Source organism: Emydura macquarii, unplaced genomic scaffold (genome assembly GCF_026122565.2).
Source record: "Emydura macquarii macquarii isolate MOO-44397 ecotype Brisbane River unplaced genomic scaffold, CSIRO-AGI_Emac_v2 contig_2422, whole genome shotgun sequence".
Taxonomy (NCBI): Eukaryota; Metazoa; Chordata; order Testudines; family Chelidae; genus Emydura; species Emydura macquarii.
In genome coordinates, this window is record NW_027132559.1 from 32,018,160 (window position 1) to 32,034,658 (window position 16,499).

At 36.7% G+C, this 16,499-nt stretch overlaps 1 protein-coding gene across 3 annotated transcripts in view; it reads right to left on the minus strand.

Annotated features, from left to right (window-relative positions):
• Window positions 1-16,499, minus strand: part of VPS50 (VPS50 subunit of EARP/GARPII complex) — a 166,128-nt gene that overhangs the window by 91,889 nt on the left and 57,740 nt on the right. The window contains exons 13-16 of one of the 3 annotated variants that reach the window (XM_067562199.1): window positions 14,576-14,711; window positions 4,728-4,819; window positions 3,202-3,296; window positions 2,170-2,268 (exon numbers count right to left, since the gene is read on the minus strand). In XM_067562199.1, coding sequence (XP_067418300.1) covers window positions 2,170-2,268; window positions 3,202-3,296; window positions 4,728-4,819; window positions 14,576-14,711 — 422 coding nt within the window. Of the gene's footprint in view, window positions 1-2,169; window positions 2,269-3,201; window positions 3,297-4,727; window positions 4,832-14,575; window positions 14,712-16,499 lie in introns of all 3 variants that reach the window. The other 2 variants (XM_067562198.1, XM_067562197.1) reach the window with 2 other exon arrangements.

The following is a 16,499-nucleotide window of genomic DNA, read 5'->3' on the forward strand; positions in this document are numbered from 1 at the left end:
TTTTTATCAGTTTGTGTGTATATGCTGAAATCAATGTTTATCGACATTTACCAATAAAAATCTAATCCTTGTGAGCCTACCTATATCTAACACAGCAGTAGGCCACATACGTCAAACTGCACAATTAATGGGCTAATGAATCATGTTCCTTGAGCAGTTCCAGTCTGTGTAGCTTTTATATACTAATGCATCTTTAAAAGGTCTGACTTTTTTCAATTAAATACACAAGGGAAGCAAAAGCCATATTTGCTCAGTTTGAACATCCAGGACACTTAAAGCTTTTAATAAATCAAGCTAATCATGTGCTTATAACTTACACAGTGGTATTTATCTTCAAAGAGCTTTACAAACATTGTCTAATTATTCTTCACAACACCCATGTGATGTAGGCAGGTAAACATTACTAAAAATCATCCTTTGCTTAGTAAGATTTGGAAAAGAAACAGTGCTGGGAACACACATTTATCACACAGCCTTGAACAAGAATTACAAAAATCCCTACTTTACAAATCAGTAGAAAATAGTTCATTATTTGCTAAAGCAACTAGGATAACAAAGGACAAGTTCTCTGCATATACTTTTGCTCTTTTTTCCCCTATATTTTACTCAAGCAGAACTCAGAGGGTTTAAAGTCTGTGATTTCCTAAGCCACTGTTAAACCTACAATATTTTCCATGGCCAAAATTTCTTTAAGAGTGCCTTATGTCTATTTAACTTAAGTCAGTGAGGAATCACTCATATAAGTGGGAGAAGGGTGCACTATAGATTTAATTATATTGGTGGGACTTTTAGGGTAGACAAAGCCTTAAGAAAGGCATCTTAAAATGGCCAAGTGGAGAAGGAAATTTCAGCAGAACTTCAAATGGAGGCTTCATGAGAGTTTGAAGCTCCAAAGTGAGGTTCCAAGGCAGAAGAGGAAATTCAGGTTGAGGCTTAAGGCTGGATATTGCTTTTGGGAAATGGGAGCTTTGGCAACTATAAAGTCATAGACTCTTGTCTCCTGGAAAGGTTCAGTGCACTCAAGGCTGAGACTTGGCCCTATCAGACAACTGGAAGTGAAATCTTTATTAAAATTGTGAAAAGTTATTCTAGAGCTGACTTTCAGGAGCCTGAAAAGGATCCAAACCACATTCTTGGCACTAGAATTAAGATACTTTCCCATGGATTTCTGTAGGAATTTTAAGATTTTATGGATTTTAGTAAAATATCAATTAATCATCCATACGAAGATAAAGTCATCTATTCAGCCTCCAAGCAGAAAGCTTCAGAGTGGCTGGGTTGGGGTACAGCATGTGCAGTAAAATGGCATTAACCACAGGGGCAGGATGCCATGTGAAGAGGTTTGGGGAACCAAGGGCTTCTGGCAAGAATCACTGACATTTTTTTCCTCCTATCTTCTTGGCTACCTAAGCAGTAAAAGACAAGTGCCAGACCACTGGAATGGAAGAAGTATCTACCTTCCAAGCCTGAACACTGGGGAAATCAAAGCAAAATTATGGCAGTTTAACATTGAAATGAAAAGCCGGCAAGTGTGGAAACTGACATATATGCTGCCATAAATCAGGTCAAAGTCTGCATGTAATGGAGCCAACAGAGACTGGAATGAAATGCAGTTACAGATGGTCAACAAAGGGAAGGCTTAGAATGGGATCCAGGGGTACAAATCCATAATATTATGAAATTCCTGAGAGAAATAAATTGCATAATTATATATTTCAAATAAATTGTCAGAGATGTTCAGAACCATGGGTGGATGGGCTCTCTTTTTATGGAATGATACAGAAATCAAAACAAACAAAATAAATACTTTTGCCAGGAAGACCAGGTTTACAGGATCTGCAGCCTCACTAGAGAAAGAGTCAAAAAGAGGAGACTTTAAGAAGCATCTGTAAAGGAAGCCTAAGCAGCTAACCTAGGCACCACACGTTCCCTACTTTTCTCCAACCTACTCGTTGCAGAAGTCTCCTCAGTGACTTTAGCGTGAGGGTGAAGTTATCCCTGCAGCAGCCTGCAGGCCCTTCACCCACACATACTAGATAGAAATATACCCAAGCTGTCCATCTCACTGCAGCCAGGCAACTCCTTGCTTCCAGAAATCCAGTTTAAAAAAAATAAAGGCAAACAATAAAAGTAATCTGACCAATCCCGCCTCTCATTTAGTAGCCATACCTGTGATAATTCTTGAAATAGTTAACACTTTGTTTTCTAATAGATTCTTGCAAAACTTCTGATTTACTGCCACAAAATTCTTCCCCGACTTGCATAAGCCTATTAAAACAAAAGACATTTTAGAAGTGTTAATCCATTCAATTAGTTTTAACAATACTGGAGGAAACAACTATTACTTGAATGCCTTTGTTTCTGCTGGAATGAAAAAAAGACCACCACCACACATTCCCAGGCCATCATGTGGTCTAGTTTATTCTACTGCATATCATGGCATTTTAAAATACACAGGGCCAGACAGCCACAAGCAATCCAAGTGTCTGCTGAGGATCCTATGATCCAATGCAAGCTCCATAATTTGTGACCTGAACCCATCTCTCCATAGCATTCTCACTGTCCAAAAAAAAAAAAAATGTACTATGGCCACCAGCACCACAACCCCAGATATAGAAGTAGTACCACAACGGAGGTGTCCCCAGCTCCTCACACTTTTGGGTCCCTGTTTGGGAAGCCACTAAGCAGGTTTTTAGAAGCACTACAACTATAAAGTCAGCGCTACAGAAAATTGCTATGAACAGCCAGGAAGATTCCTGGGCACAGCTGAACAGCACTCACACAGAACCTAAGGTGGATAGGGATAGAAAGGTGAATCTAAGCCACATTTTACACGGCCAATCTTGAACCTGGTCAGGTAACGAAATGGATCTCAAGCCCCAAGGACTTCTTTATCGGCCAAGGATCACCCAAATACTACAACTCCCTTTCCATCACACCCGCTATGTCTTCGGGGTGGCCTGGAAGAACAGCTGGCTAAAAACAATTTGATACCAGTCATGGATTCCCTCACATTCAGGGAGACTCTTGGTGCCTGATTAAGGAAGGACTCGTACCCTGTGCATCACCAGAGCAGTGTGAAGTGGATGAAAACTGGGGCCAGGATGTCACCCTTCGTAAGTTACTATCTCATGCTATCTTATATTAATTCAGGCCTGTCACTCAGATGGCGCAAATGGCCACATGGCTCCATCAATATACCTGCTGATGATATCTAGTACAAAGATAAAGTCATCGTATTTGAAGTTAGACATGTCTGTTCCCAGCAGATACGTCTTCACTTTCAGCTGCACATCCTATAAAACACAAACATTTCAAAGTTAGTATTGAATCCTTACTAAATTTGTGTGCAGATTGTGAGTTTTTATATAGTAGCAGTGACTGCTCTGGAGTTAAAAATGATTGGCAGTAGGCTGAATGCATGGTTCCCTAGCACTTTTTGTTGATTTGTTCAGATGTCTGACCCTCTAAACAGCAGTTTAGGGCAGTCGTCTAGAGAAACAAGGTTTGTTAAACTGACCATTTTCTTTAGCACATGTGATCTTTCATTGGTTTTCACGTCATATCTGATTAGTTCACTAACCAAAAATAATTTCTTGCATCTTTCAGTAATGCAGTGTCAATCCAAAACAACTTGAGATGCCAAGATTGTTGTTGGTAATGGTTTAAAGAATGCTTTGGATTATTGCCATTCTATGCAAACCACACAAGGCTCACAGCCTTGGAATCCAAAATTATGGGTGTTTATTAAAAACCTTTGGGCTAGTAACCAACTTAGAACTATCATGAAAACAGGTTTCAAAAGCTTTCTGGTTCTCCCTAAATCTTACTGACGTAATGCCACAGCCTTGTATTTCAGTACTTCCTTTTCCAACTGATATCAGGGAGGGCAAAGCTGCAGATGTGCTATACTTAGCTGGGCCACATGAACAGCTTTAAGTACCTTAAAAATAAATAAAACCCTTCACCTTATTACTGGTGCTTATTGATGATTACTCTTTACACAAGCCATAGAATGTTATGGTATGTGTCTTTCATGTGATGAGAGGTCTCATGAAAAAGTTCTATTTATCTGTTCAAATACATGCCTCCAAAACTGTATATGGATACTTACACACACAAAGAGTACATGCTCCGTGTCAAAAATCTTGGTTTAAATTAAATGCAAAACATTCAGAGTTAAAACATACATATTTTCCTGAATTCATACCACTGGACTTCAGCACAGCTGGTAGAAAGCATTATCCACTGATTTAAACCCTCATGAGACTTGGCAGTATTAGCTGAAATACTTTCACTTGTTCTGCTGATGCCTAGCACGGACTTTTAGTGCACTTTGAATGTTTGATCTTTTGTTACTTTAAAACAAACTAACGAACTCTTTTATGTCATCTGAGTTATTCATGTCATTTCCTTCTTTCCATCTGGCCAGTGCTATGGATGTGAGACTTCACAGAAGAAATGAGTTGGTCTTGGCCTACTAGCTACTACATAATAGTTTCCCACCACAAAAATCAGCACCCCTTTTGGTACTCCTGTTGGCATTCTAAGCACAGAGGCCAAGAACTGCCTGAGTCTGGAGACTAAGCTACCCTTCTCACCCTATAACTCCTTAAATTATTTTAATTTCTACTTATCTACAGTAGTTTGCTTTCTAACAAAGACCACCATGGAAGATTAATACTTTGTATTTGCAAAAGAGCATGTTTAGACAATCCAAAACAAACCTGCCATATCCGTGAAAGTCCATGTTCTAATTTCTTTTGTACATAGCTACGGTCAAAATTGGTCTCCTCTGCTCCGATCACATTGTTGCCATCTGAAACTGAAACTTGAAGATATTATGGGTATTTCTAATAATCTTAAAACATACTTCTAGCCTTAACGAACCTATTGCCTCTAAGTTATCCTGCAGGGTGGATAACAGATAATGGCTAACTTTGCTGCTCTGCAATTGAAAAGTCTGAACTTTTAAAGGGAAAGCAATAAAATTGTTTGTTTTTTTTAAATCACACTAATGCAGATAAAGTTTTGTGTCTGACTAAGAAAACACAGTATCCCATTCCAAAAAACCAAACTAAGATAAAAAGGTAATTGACATTCATGTTTCAAATGGAGGAGGGATATAACCTGTAAACTAAACATCAGCTACTCTCTACTAGGAAATATTCTCTAATGTATTCTAGCTTTGTAAACAAGAACCACTAATTGAACAATTGTAGAAAAGGTTTCCAAAGTGTGTCCAGCAGTAGATGCTGGCTGTATGTCTGGAGAAAGACCCTGCAATCTTTCCTCCAGTGAGCAATGCCAGCAATACTATATGCTTGGTTTCTTTCTCCCATTCTTCTCTCCATTCATTCTTCCATAGTATACCTATACATGAAACCATCTTGTAATCCCAGTGCATCAAAGCCCCCACATTGTCTCATTCAAATCTTGTCTATTTAATTCGGATTCTTATACAGCCCTCATTACTGTCTATATTACCAGAGTACTTGAGTGCTTTCTAGAAGTGCATTAACAATCATGACTAGCATTTGTCATGTGTGGTCCTCCTTCCCCCTTTCTGCAGTGAGAAAGTATGACTTTTTCCCTAATGTTTAAAGATAATGTAATATTATATGTTCACTTTTCCCAGTATTTGTATAAGCAAACACAAGATCTAAGTAGTACAATTATAATAGAAGATGGAGAGGTTTGTGATGATCTTTAATTCCACTGAGAGTTCTTTCCACAATCTGGGACCAGCTCCAAGAATATCTTAGGCAAGCTGCATAGACAAATTTTCCCCTCCTTGTGGACAGTTCTACGTGCCTGACAAGTAGACTTGTCATCTGTGGTCCTTCTCCAGGAGCTTTAAGGCAATGTTTTGGGAATCATGGGCCCAAACCATGGAGTGACTTGAAGATAAGGACTAAGACCTTGAATTGGATATGGTATCTATGGAGACCCAACAGGACAGGTCTGTTGCATGCAAACATGTGTTCCTGAGGAGATGGGCTGATGCATTTCATACTACTTGGACTTTGCTGAATGTAGACTGCTTCATGTGCAGGTAGATAACATTGCTGTAGTCCAGCCAAGAGGTGGGGGGAAAAAAAAGTATCTCTGAGGTCAGATCTCATTTTGCCAGAATGGAACACAGTTTCCTGGCCAGCCATAGAGGATAGATCACGTCACTTGAAACTGCTACTATATGAGATCTTAGTATCAACAAGGAATCCAGGAGTACTCCTTATTGTAGACCAAACTGTGCAGTTGTGATTGTGCATCTTACACAAATGGAGACTGCACTGTGGCTGCACATTCCTCAGAATGCTTTCCTCTGCCATCCAGCATACCACCTCCATGTTGTTCAGATTCAGAGTCAACCAGCTGCTCTTAACACATAAGATCTCATCTAAGTACTGGGCCAGTTTTTTTGATAGCTTTATCTATTATGAAGGCTAGGTAGATATCTGCATATTGCTGGAACTTGAGTCCGTATCATCTTATTAGTTCTCTGAGTAACTTATGGGACTCAGCAAAGGAGAGAGAAATGCATGTTTGATGCAGTTGTGCAGATTCCCATCACTAACTTTTAGACACATCAATCCAGTGAGGACTTATACCTATTTACTGTCTTCCATTGGACCCATGCCACCATCTTCAGGCAGAAAAGTTGTTTCCCCTGATCAGCTGCATTGAATGTTGCAGAGGCGTTTAGAAGTAGGAGAACCAATGTCTGCCCTCCCATCAAGAGATCATCCACGGTCACTATTAATGATGTTTCTATTCCAAGTGCTGGCCCGAATCCAGAGTCTGTCAAGTCTAGGATGTTGTATGCAGATAGATGAGCTTGAAAGTGACTTGAATCTATGAACTCAATCAAGAATGGGAGGTTTGATACTGAGCAATAACTAGCGACATCTGATGAGCAGCATGGGTTTCTTCAGTAGTGGCTGGCAGTAGTATTGCACATTAGATGGAGGAAGGAAAGATTTCTTCACTGAATGAGGTGTGGGTTTATTTTGGACAGGAGAGACACCAGTTGCTGGTCACTCTCTTTCACTAACCAGAAACAGCATGGATTGTATTCTTAAATTTTTTGTCCAAGTCTCCTTCAGTGTCCCCAATACTTTTTGTGGAATGAAAGATTCTCTCAGTCATGCTCAGAAACACCAGCCCATGTCAGTGACCTGCTTCACTATTTCAGTGCAAGTCCTCCCTGGTCCCCTCCCAATGCATCTGTTCTTTCCTGCATTGGCCTTTTGTAATGCAGGCTTCTTAAGTAAAAAATTGTCTGTGTGTCAAACATCACAGACCACTTCAATAAAAAGTAAAAAATTAGGAAGTATACAAATCTGACTCTTGCAGAGCAAAAACCAAAATCTGCAATACAAACACACTGTGAAGTCACTTCACAATTGTCAGCTGAAATACTAACCTAAGCCCATCTATGAAACAGTCAATATCTTGACCAAGTTAACAAAGATGGGTAATATAGCTCTGAAAAGAACACTGTGCTATTTAACCTTCCCTCAAAACAGGAAGTTACTTAGAGTATCTGGATATAGTGTTCTATCAGCATCTTGACTTCTGACATTCAGGGAATTTTGCATGTAGGCTAGTGTCTCAGATGGAGAAAAGTTCAACTAATTTCACAGAGAAGCTTGAACCCAATGAAGTTCAAGTCCTAGGCTGTTTAGGAGGCTAGTATAACAGGAAGACAGCAACAACAATACAGTAATATACAGACTAGAGACATGAACCCTTAGAGCATTATTTCCCTAAATAATGAAGTTAACTGTTCTCTCCTGGTAAGAAAGAGTAAAAATAAATTGTAGAATTTGGTTGGATTTACACATTCAGTTCAGAAATAGCAACTACAACATTCATATTTGTCTGCTTAAATTAATGAGATTATTTGTAAAAGTAAGGCACTCATTTGGTCTCTAGTTACTTGTATTAAAATGAAAATGATTATTTATCGCAAAATACATTAATTCTACCCATTTTTCCATAACCATTCTACAGCTTTTTCTTAAGAAAAAGAAATGACCTATGAAATGTCATAAAACAATCTCCTTACTCACTGTAGATATATAAACTAAGGTTTAATACCCATGTCAAAAAAATTCATATTGTTCTCATGGAGACAGCAATTCTGACTGACAAATATACACGCTTGAGATAAGTGATTTACCATGCAAAATTCAGCCAAGATATAAACATGAAGAATGACCCATCCGGCTAGCTACACATTAAACAGATATGTCTTTTCCTCTGAATCATCTGGGTAACGTAAATAGATACTGCGATCACTACATGCTCTTTAAAAGTTACTGTGACCTGCTCTCTTGTGGCATAATTTTGCAGAGACAAATTAAACCTGAACCACAGATCAGCTTGTCTTTGACCTACTTAGAACAACACTAGGCCCACAACGCTTGGCTTTGGCTGAAATGTTGATCATCTCTGCTGCCAAACATCAGGGAATGGATGGACGGGTGGATTGATACAGAACAGTTGTCTAGGACACACTGAGGGCAATTGCTATACTTTTATTAATAAGTTTCTGAGGCCAGTCAGGCTGGCTGGGTCTGGTTTTCAATCTTTTATCCAATATTATGGATAGCTATTTCTCAAATGCACTTCCTTTTGGGCTAAGTATTGTATAAAACTTCATTAAGCTTTTTTATTCCTTTTAGTTTTATGGAATTTGGAATAGATGACAGAATATGTAGTTGTACATGATTTGAGGTGAAGGTAAAAATCATGGGCTTCTGGAGATCTATTCTTAAAGGTATCTGATTTAGATATATAAGGTCTCCAGTTTCACAAAACATTTTCTAGTTTGTAAATTTAGTAACTTAGTAAAGTTTTACTTGAGTCATGGGAATTACAAAAGGATTTTTTTGCTGCCTACTTGTTAGGCAGGCATGACTCAAACCATTTTCATCTAGATTCATTCTCTGAAGCTTCCGCCATCTCTGCCAGATAACAAAACAGACCTTGCACAGTAATCGTGTAGGAATTTATACAGTACATTATATTTCAATGTTTTGAAGAGCAGAATGATGTTATTTAATACACATTTTAAATGACTCACTTTTTGCTTTTTCAATGAATTTATTATGCTTATTAAAGATGTTAGCTAAGATTATCAAATTTGTTTGTGAAATTAGGAAAATTAAAAAATTATAACAATCACTTAATATTCTCCTTAACTGTTAAATCAATGCTTCAAGAAATGTTATGTAACAATTCATCAGAAGCCCATCATAAGTTTTTGTTTTTTTTTCTAATAACCAAAGTTCAAGAATGAATTTTGGAAGTTGTCTTTTCAACTCTTTCCCCTACTGTAATTTTGCTAGTTCTTTTCTATTTACAGATGTGATGCATAGGTCCTGAACCTAGAAAGGCTTATCCATGTGATTAACTTCCCATAACAGTATATAAAGTGAAACAGATGCGTAAACTTTTGCAGGATCGGAGCCTGTCTTTACTGATAGATGACGTCAAAAGGAACAAAAAACTGTTACAACTTGCACAGTCACAAAAGCTATTTTGTAGTCAACATCTAATTCAGCTCCTAATTGTGCAGGTAAATTTATAGTTAAACATTTTAATGAACTGCTATAAAGTTATTAGGCATTTGGCACTGCAAGCTCTCTGTCTTATCACATACAATGCAAAAAGTTCTGATTGCTTTGGGTTAAAGATTTTTATGTGATTTTTAAATTTTATAAAGTAAGTATTTAGCTGATAAGTGCCGAAAGGCTAATCCAGGGTTGGGACTTCATATATTTGTACAACGCCTAGCACAAATGAGGCCCCTGCCCCCTGATTGAGACTTTTAGGTACTATCATGATAGCAATAATAGCAATAAATTGTGTTGGACACTGTACAAATAGAGAAACTCTGCCATGGAGGGACTGCAATCTTAACATGCTGTCTAAAATCTGGGTTTTGTTAACACCTATTTAACTGAAATGACCTATAAACAATAGGAAGAAAAGAAATCTCTTTGTTACGATTCCACAATCCTTACTCTTTCTATTATGTGCTGGGAAAACTCACAGTGAACATCTAAGACCTCTAAAGAATCTTCCAACAAAAAACTTTAGAAAAGTAATCAAACAGGACTTTTATTATAATTGTTTTTATTAAATAAACCTTTCAGATCATCTTTGTATATAATGAAGCAGCAAAAAAGCACACAAGCCTATTTCCCCCTTTTTTCCCCCATATTTGTGAGTCAACTTTAAATGTGTTTGTTTTGGAAAAACAGTATGGACTATTAAATATCACACAGAAAAAAATGATCATGCCTGTTACATTTGGCATGCACAGCAGTGTAAAAACATGTTTTTATATGATGACCAAGTTTCACATTTCAGGGATGAAAATTTCTCATTGAAAATATCTAAGTTTGTCAAATCCATGATTTTACATGAATTTTTAAGCAAAGTGAAATTACAGAAAAAGTAGCAACAATTAGAGTGTCTCGGAATGTCATTATAGGTTGCAGTGGTTATAAATTTAATCCACTAGATTTATTTTGATGTAGATTTAATAAACTACATATAATGTTAATAGTGTATGATGTTTCAAATTTTACATTTCTCCAATTAATCAGATGTGATCACTCAGGATGAATAGTTCTATTCTAATAAAATGGAAAATTTTATTATAATTTATGGCTTCTCAGTTATATGACAGTATACAACAAATTAAATCTGATGGTTTTATTTCCCATTTTATGTAACATACTAAAATATTAACATACCATAAAAATTCTAGGAAATTTTTAGGATTTATGTGTTTGTATCTAGTGTTAACCTTCTGTCTACCTTCATTAGTTAATCCAATGTTTAAGGTTGTTTGTTTTTTTAAATCGGTTCTAAAAAATTTTCTGTGATGGCTAACTAACACGGTGAGCCAGAAAAAAATATTTCCCTGCCTTCGGAGCCGATCTTGCAACCTACACTCACACAGTAGTCTTTGCTTGCAATCCCATTGAGCCCAATGGGATTTACCGTATAAGAACTTTTCTACTTCCAGCTACAAATGATCACAGTAAAATTCTAGATGTTAATCACAACACCAAATGGGGGTTACTCTTGGAGGCAAGTGTGACTTCTCGGAGGGAGGCACCCAAACAGAATCACTGCTGCCTTGATATTAATGACTCTGTACAACTGTAAAAAATATATTAGCTAAATACTAGTAATGTTGTAGAGATGTTCACAGTGTTTCTAAAATCGTTATTCCCAGAAACTACCCTCTTAGAACAGGATCCCCAGGTAAAGTATTAAGGGAAAGCAGGCAATAAGAACAGTAAATTTTGCTCTGAAATCTGAAGAAAAAAGGCTAAACTTTCAAGAGAACCAGTTTATATAAAGGTGCCCAAAAATAAATAAATTAAAATAAACCACCACACATACCACCTTGGAGTTAAAATGGACTAATTTAGAAACTGAAAACATGCAGGAAACTGACTGATAAATCTGATAACCATTTTTTCCTAATTGTGAAGAATTAAAGGTATTTACATTTTAAAGTCATGCAAGCACAGTACATTTGTAATGCCCATAACAGGAATTAATATAATTACAATTCTGTCAGGACACATTATGTCTACTATACACGTAAGAATCCTTTCGACAAGCTGCAGTCTACTGAAACGGAAAATATCTATGCAATGTGTGTCTTTTGAATCCATTGCTTCTCATGCTTGGAGGTGTGTACCATGATCAAGAGACACTTGATCTATCTGAAGTACTCTGTGAACACTACTGAAATAAATGCACAATAAGGGAAGAATCTAGGGACAACCTTTGGTTCATGCCTCAAAGTGATGAGATCCAGCTACACATACAAAAGTTATAATGCTTATTCAACTGCTTCAATCTATTGGGTTTCACTAGTCAGAATACTGTAATGGACAAACTATAGTAAACTATTCCAGTGTTTCTCAATTGGTGTTCCGCGGAACCCTGGGGAAGATGTCTCGGATTTTCCGGTGGAGGGATCCAGTGTAAGTGTAATTTAAGTAAGAAATGCTGATCTTTGCTTATTTCGACATTTGAAGACTGTTAAGAGTTTGGGGGGTTCCGCAATTATTTATGGAGTTCAAAAGGGTTCCGTGGTCAAATTTAATTGAGAAACACTGATCTATTCTACAGCTCCCTCTGCTGTGTCCTGATGTTGTCTATACACTACTGTTTGACCTTTACACTTTACCTATAGAATGCATCATAGCCATTAAATATAGCCATTAGGAAATCAGATTGTCTCATGCAGGATTAATAACCACTATTCCATGACCATGAAAATTATTTTCTTTCAAATAATATTCGATTTACCAATTCCCTTTCTATATGAATATTGTCCTTAAAAACTGATTCACTATTATTCTTTTTTAAACATAGTTCACATTTAATTATGCCACACTATACAGAATAGCTAGACTAAGCATCCAGGTCACCAGCAACTTACTATTTGTGCAGCGTAAGATCTAGATTATTACTAGAGCTATAAACATATAACCACTCAAACAGTTAAATTTAAAATGCCATGTGACTAAACAGAATACTACTTTATGTAGTCTAATGGTTCTTTTAAAGTAGTTTTTGCAGTAATATAAAACACCACTTAATTCAAAGTTTTAAGAAGCACCAAAATACCTATAGTAATAGTAATTCCCATAGTAATTGGAATGGTCTATTATAAAAATGATATAAGGAATATAAAGAAATGTGCTATCACAAAAGTGCTGTGGTATCAGCTTATTTTATTATATCTGAATTAGGCAGAAAGGACAGCAAAATTTTCACAATAGGCTCCACCTCCAAAACATAACTTAAAAACAGAATATTTTGAAGAAGTTGTTTTAAATATTTAAAATTATTACTGAGAATGTAAAATGGAACAGAAAATAAGATTAATCAAGACACTTTCCCCTTAAGGTGCACATCAAAGGAAACTTCTGAATTTTAATTTAGTCACACTGAGAAAACTTTAATTTGCAATAATACTTCTAATAAATTAGCCTACATTAATTTTAATAATACTAAACACACTATATAAAGGGCCCTTAGAAGAAAAAATATTCTTATTATGCTTTCAACTTTGAAGTAGGGACGCAACCTCAATGACTGCAATGTCATTAATTTTAATACTTAATACCCAGTATAAGTCTGACTTCAGGATAAGTCTGACTTCAAAATATATGTTTATAAGCAGTGTTGGATTTCAAAGTGCACAAGGAGTGGTAAGATTAGTACATTTTCTCCTGTTTCTCTCTCTTCCATTTTTATTCTTTCTTCACAGTTCAGTTTAAAGGGTAAGTATATTTTTGCTTGTTTTACACAAATCATGCTTTTTGTATCAGAGAAAGAGAAATATCTGCAACAGCATTGCCAGAAATACCTGTCTGAGAGAGAAGCTATCATTCCTGTTGGTCTGCAGATGTAAAGGCTATGGGTGAAATCCACTCCCACTGAATCAATGGAAATTTTGCAACTGATTTTAATACGGCAGGATTTCTCTCTATGCCTACTGCCATATGCACGTATCTTGGCTAACTGGAATGTAGATAATATTTGTCTTTAGACATTCTCATCAATTCAAGATATGTACTGCACAATGCGTGTTTAACGATGGCTATGTCAGACAAACACAAGTTCAAGTGCTTGGAATTCTAAAGGAACGGGCTAGGACAACATAAAAACAGACTACTCAAGACTAGATAATACTACAGTCACAATATGTCATGAAACAGAGGAGTTTTAAGGCAGAGGTTTGGGATTTCCTGGAAGTAAAGTGAATGAGTGTTGCATGTGTTAGGGTGGCAGTTCCAGATATGTAAGTTGGCATGGAAAAGCAAAAGTTGGACTGAGCAAAGACAAAACAGGCAGTAGTAAGGAGAATCACTTCCAAAAAGTAATTAACTAATTGGCAGAAAATCACATTACTCGGTTTTAAAGCTACTTCCTACAACATACATTCCAGCGGCTCAATTTATTAAACTTAAAATTTGTTGTAAACATTTTGACATAGTTCTAAGAAATCTGAAACGTGAAATCAATACTTGGCCTGTTTCTCACCTAAGATACAGTTGCTGCCCTCAAAATTGCCAATTTCATATCTAAAGCTTTGAATAATTTGACAATAATAAAAATTTAAATTGCCTAAGACACTCAAGTACTCAGCAGTATTTCTCTTTTTTCCTTTACTAAATACAAGGAAGTATAGTTTAATAATGAATCCAAATGCAAGTAGACAATGTTAAAGGAAAAATATGACTTTTTAGGAGTGACCCACTGTAGCTGAATTCTGAATATTTTAAAGAATAGTTTAATAAAGAATATAATTATTTACAGTATCCAATTTTATGTTGCTCTTCTAATGTGTGTCTGTCGTTACACATATGTAAACATATGTAACTATGTATTTGAGGTAAGCAAAATAAACAACAATGGGGTCAGGGCCACAGAAGTACCTGGGTAGAAACTAATAACTGGAGCATTTAAATTTTATTTTCAAATAACAAAATACAAGAGATTTGGTTCAAAAGTCATATCCTACCAGAAGATGAAGCAGTTCCCTCATCTCGGTCATGTATCTCATGCCATTCCATTGTTCGATAATAACTGAGCATGACTTCCCAGAGTGCTTTGCAGAGGTCAGCAAGACATGGAATGTAGCTGTCTGATGTAATATGCTACAGAAAAGAAAAGTTAGACTTGTGAGAACACAAACAGTTTGGCTCAGTTTTCTGAATAGACAAAATAAGAGGCTGTTCTGCCATTCGTTATGCAACATGTGGTTGTGAAATGCTTAATATTTACAAGTTTTAATTTTAAATAAAAATGTTTGAGAGAGTTGCTTTAGGTCTTATACTCATTGCTAGACAGATACAGTACAAACTGCATCATTAAAAGTTTACATAATCATCCCTGTTTTTGAGGGGAATACATCTACCTGTGAATGTCCAGTCAATCGGTGGCTCTCTACAAGAGCTAATTTGTTGAGATGCTGATTCTGATATATGGACCACTGTTCACTAGAAACTGGACCATGGCCAAGAATTTATTTCATATGTATTTACCCTAATCGTATCTCTAGCAGAGTCAAAATAAAAAAGGAGGCGGTGAGGTCTACAAGACAGGGTACAGGACAGAATCTGAAGATATAGATTCGACCCCTAGTTCTGCCACTGGTACACTGGGTGACTTTGCTGGACTGAATACTTTCTCTCTCTGTGCCTCTGTTTCCTCTCTCACCCTTTTCCTCTCTTGTCTATTTAGAGTGCAAGCTCCTTAAGACAGGTTTTGTCTCTCTGTGTGCGCACAGTGCCCAGCACAATGGGGCCCCTATCTCGGCTGAAGGCTCTGGACACCACTGTAATTAAATTATTCAAATATGTGCAGTAGCACGTAGAGGCCAACTTGGTTGGGGCCCAGTTGTGCTATGTGCTGTACAAAGTGTCTAGATTAAAGGCTAAGCGATACCACCTCAAAGACTACCTAAGACAGGTGTTTTAAGATTTTGTTAGACAACAGACAATCAACCTTATAAAAAGGCAGCAAGAAACCAGACACATTCATCTCTGTAAATTCAGCCTCTATCTGGTAAGGGCAAGCAGGGAGAGCCCAAAGATTCTGCAGTATACATGATAACCTCATCACTCTAGTTTATTTCCTGTCAAGAGGGAAACCCTTGGAGCTGGATGAAAATCTGAAAGAGTCCAACTGAGTTTGCATTTTACTTCCTTATGTTCATATTTAAATGTTCCCAGCTAGGCCTGAAATTAACACAAATTAGGTGAATGGAGTTGTGAGTAGTTCATACTTTTCTGTTATTTCTTTATCCAAAGGATATATCTGCAAGGTTAGGTTATGACATGTACATATTGTGAAGGTTAGCTTCACAAGAAAAACTAAAATTACTTTGTAAAGCTTATTATGTTGTCACTATGCTTCTTCATTAGCCTCCCACACTACCCAAGATTTAACTTTTAATTCTCAATGAAGTTTGTTCAACACCTGTACAAGGCTTCCAACATATGAAGTACCCACCCATGTAAAAATTAACATGTCAAAGCCTGGGCCATTCTGTTTTAAACACACAAAATAATGGAATCCATGACTAAATTGCCATACACTCCGTACATAGGGCTAAAACTTTAGCACGTTTCATTTCAAAGGATTCACATCTTTTGATTATTTACTGATCTACTGTTTGTGACTTCTTAACACTGAGAATCCTCAATGGGCAAAAGAAGTTTGAAGAAAAAGAGGGTAATCATTCGAAAATTAAGTGTGGTTTGATAGCAAATACTAAACTGAAGAGATATACTAATAGATGCATGTGTGTTACTTAAACCTTTCCCTGTTTCTCAACTTTGTCACAAAGAATTATAATCTGAAATGGAAGCATACTTTTATTCTCTACTCAATCATGTTCACTTGTCTCTTTCACTTGAGTAATATTCCTGGTAGTAACACAC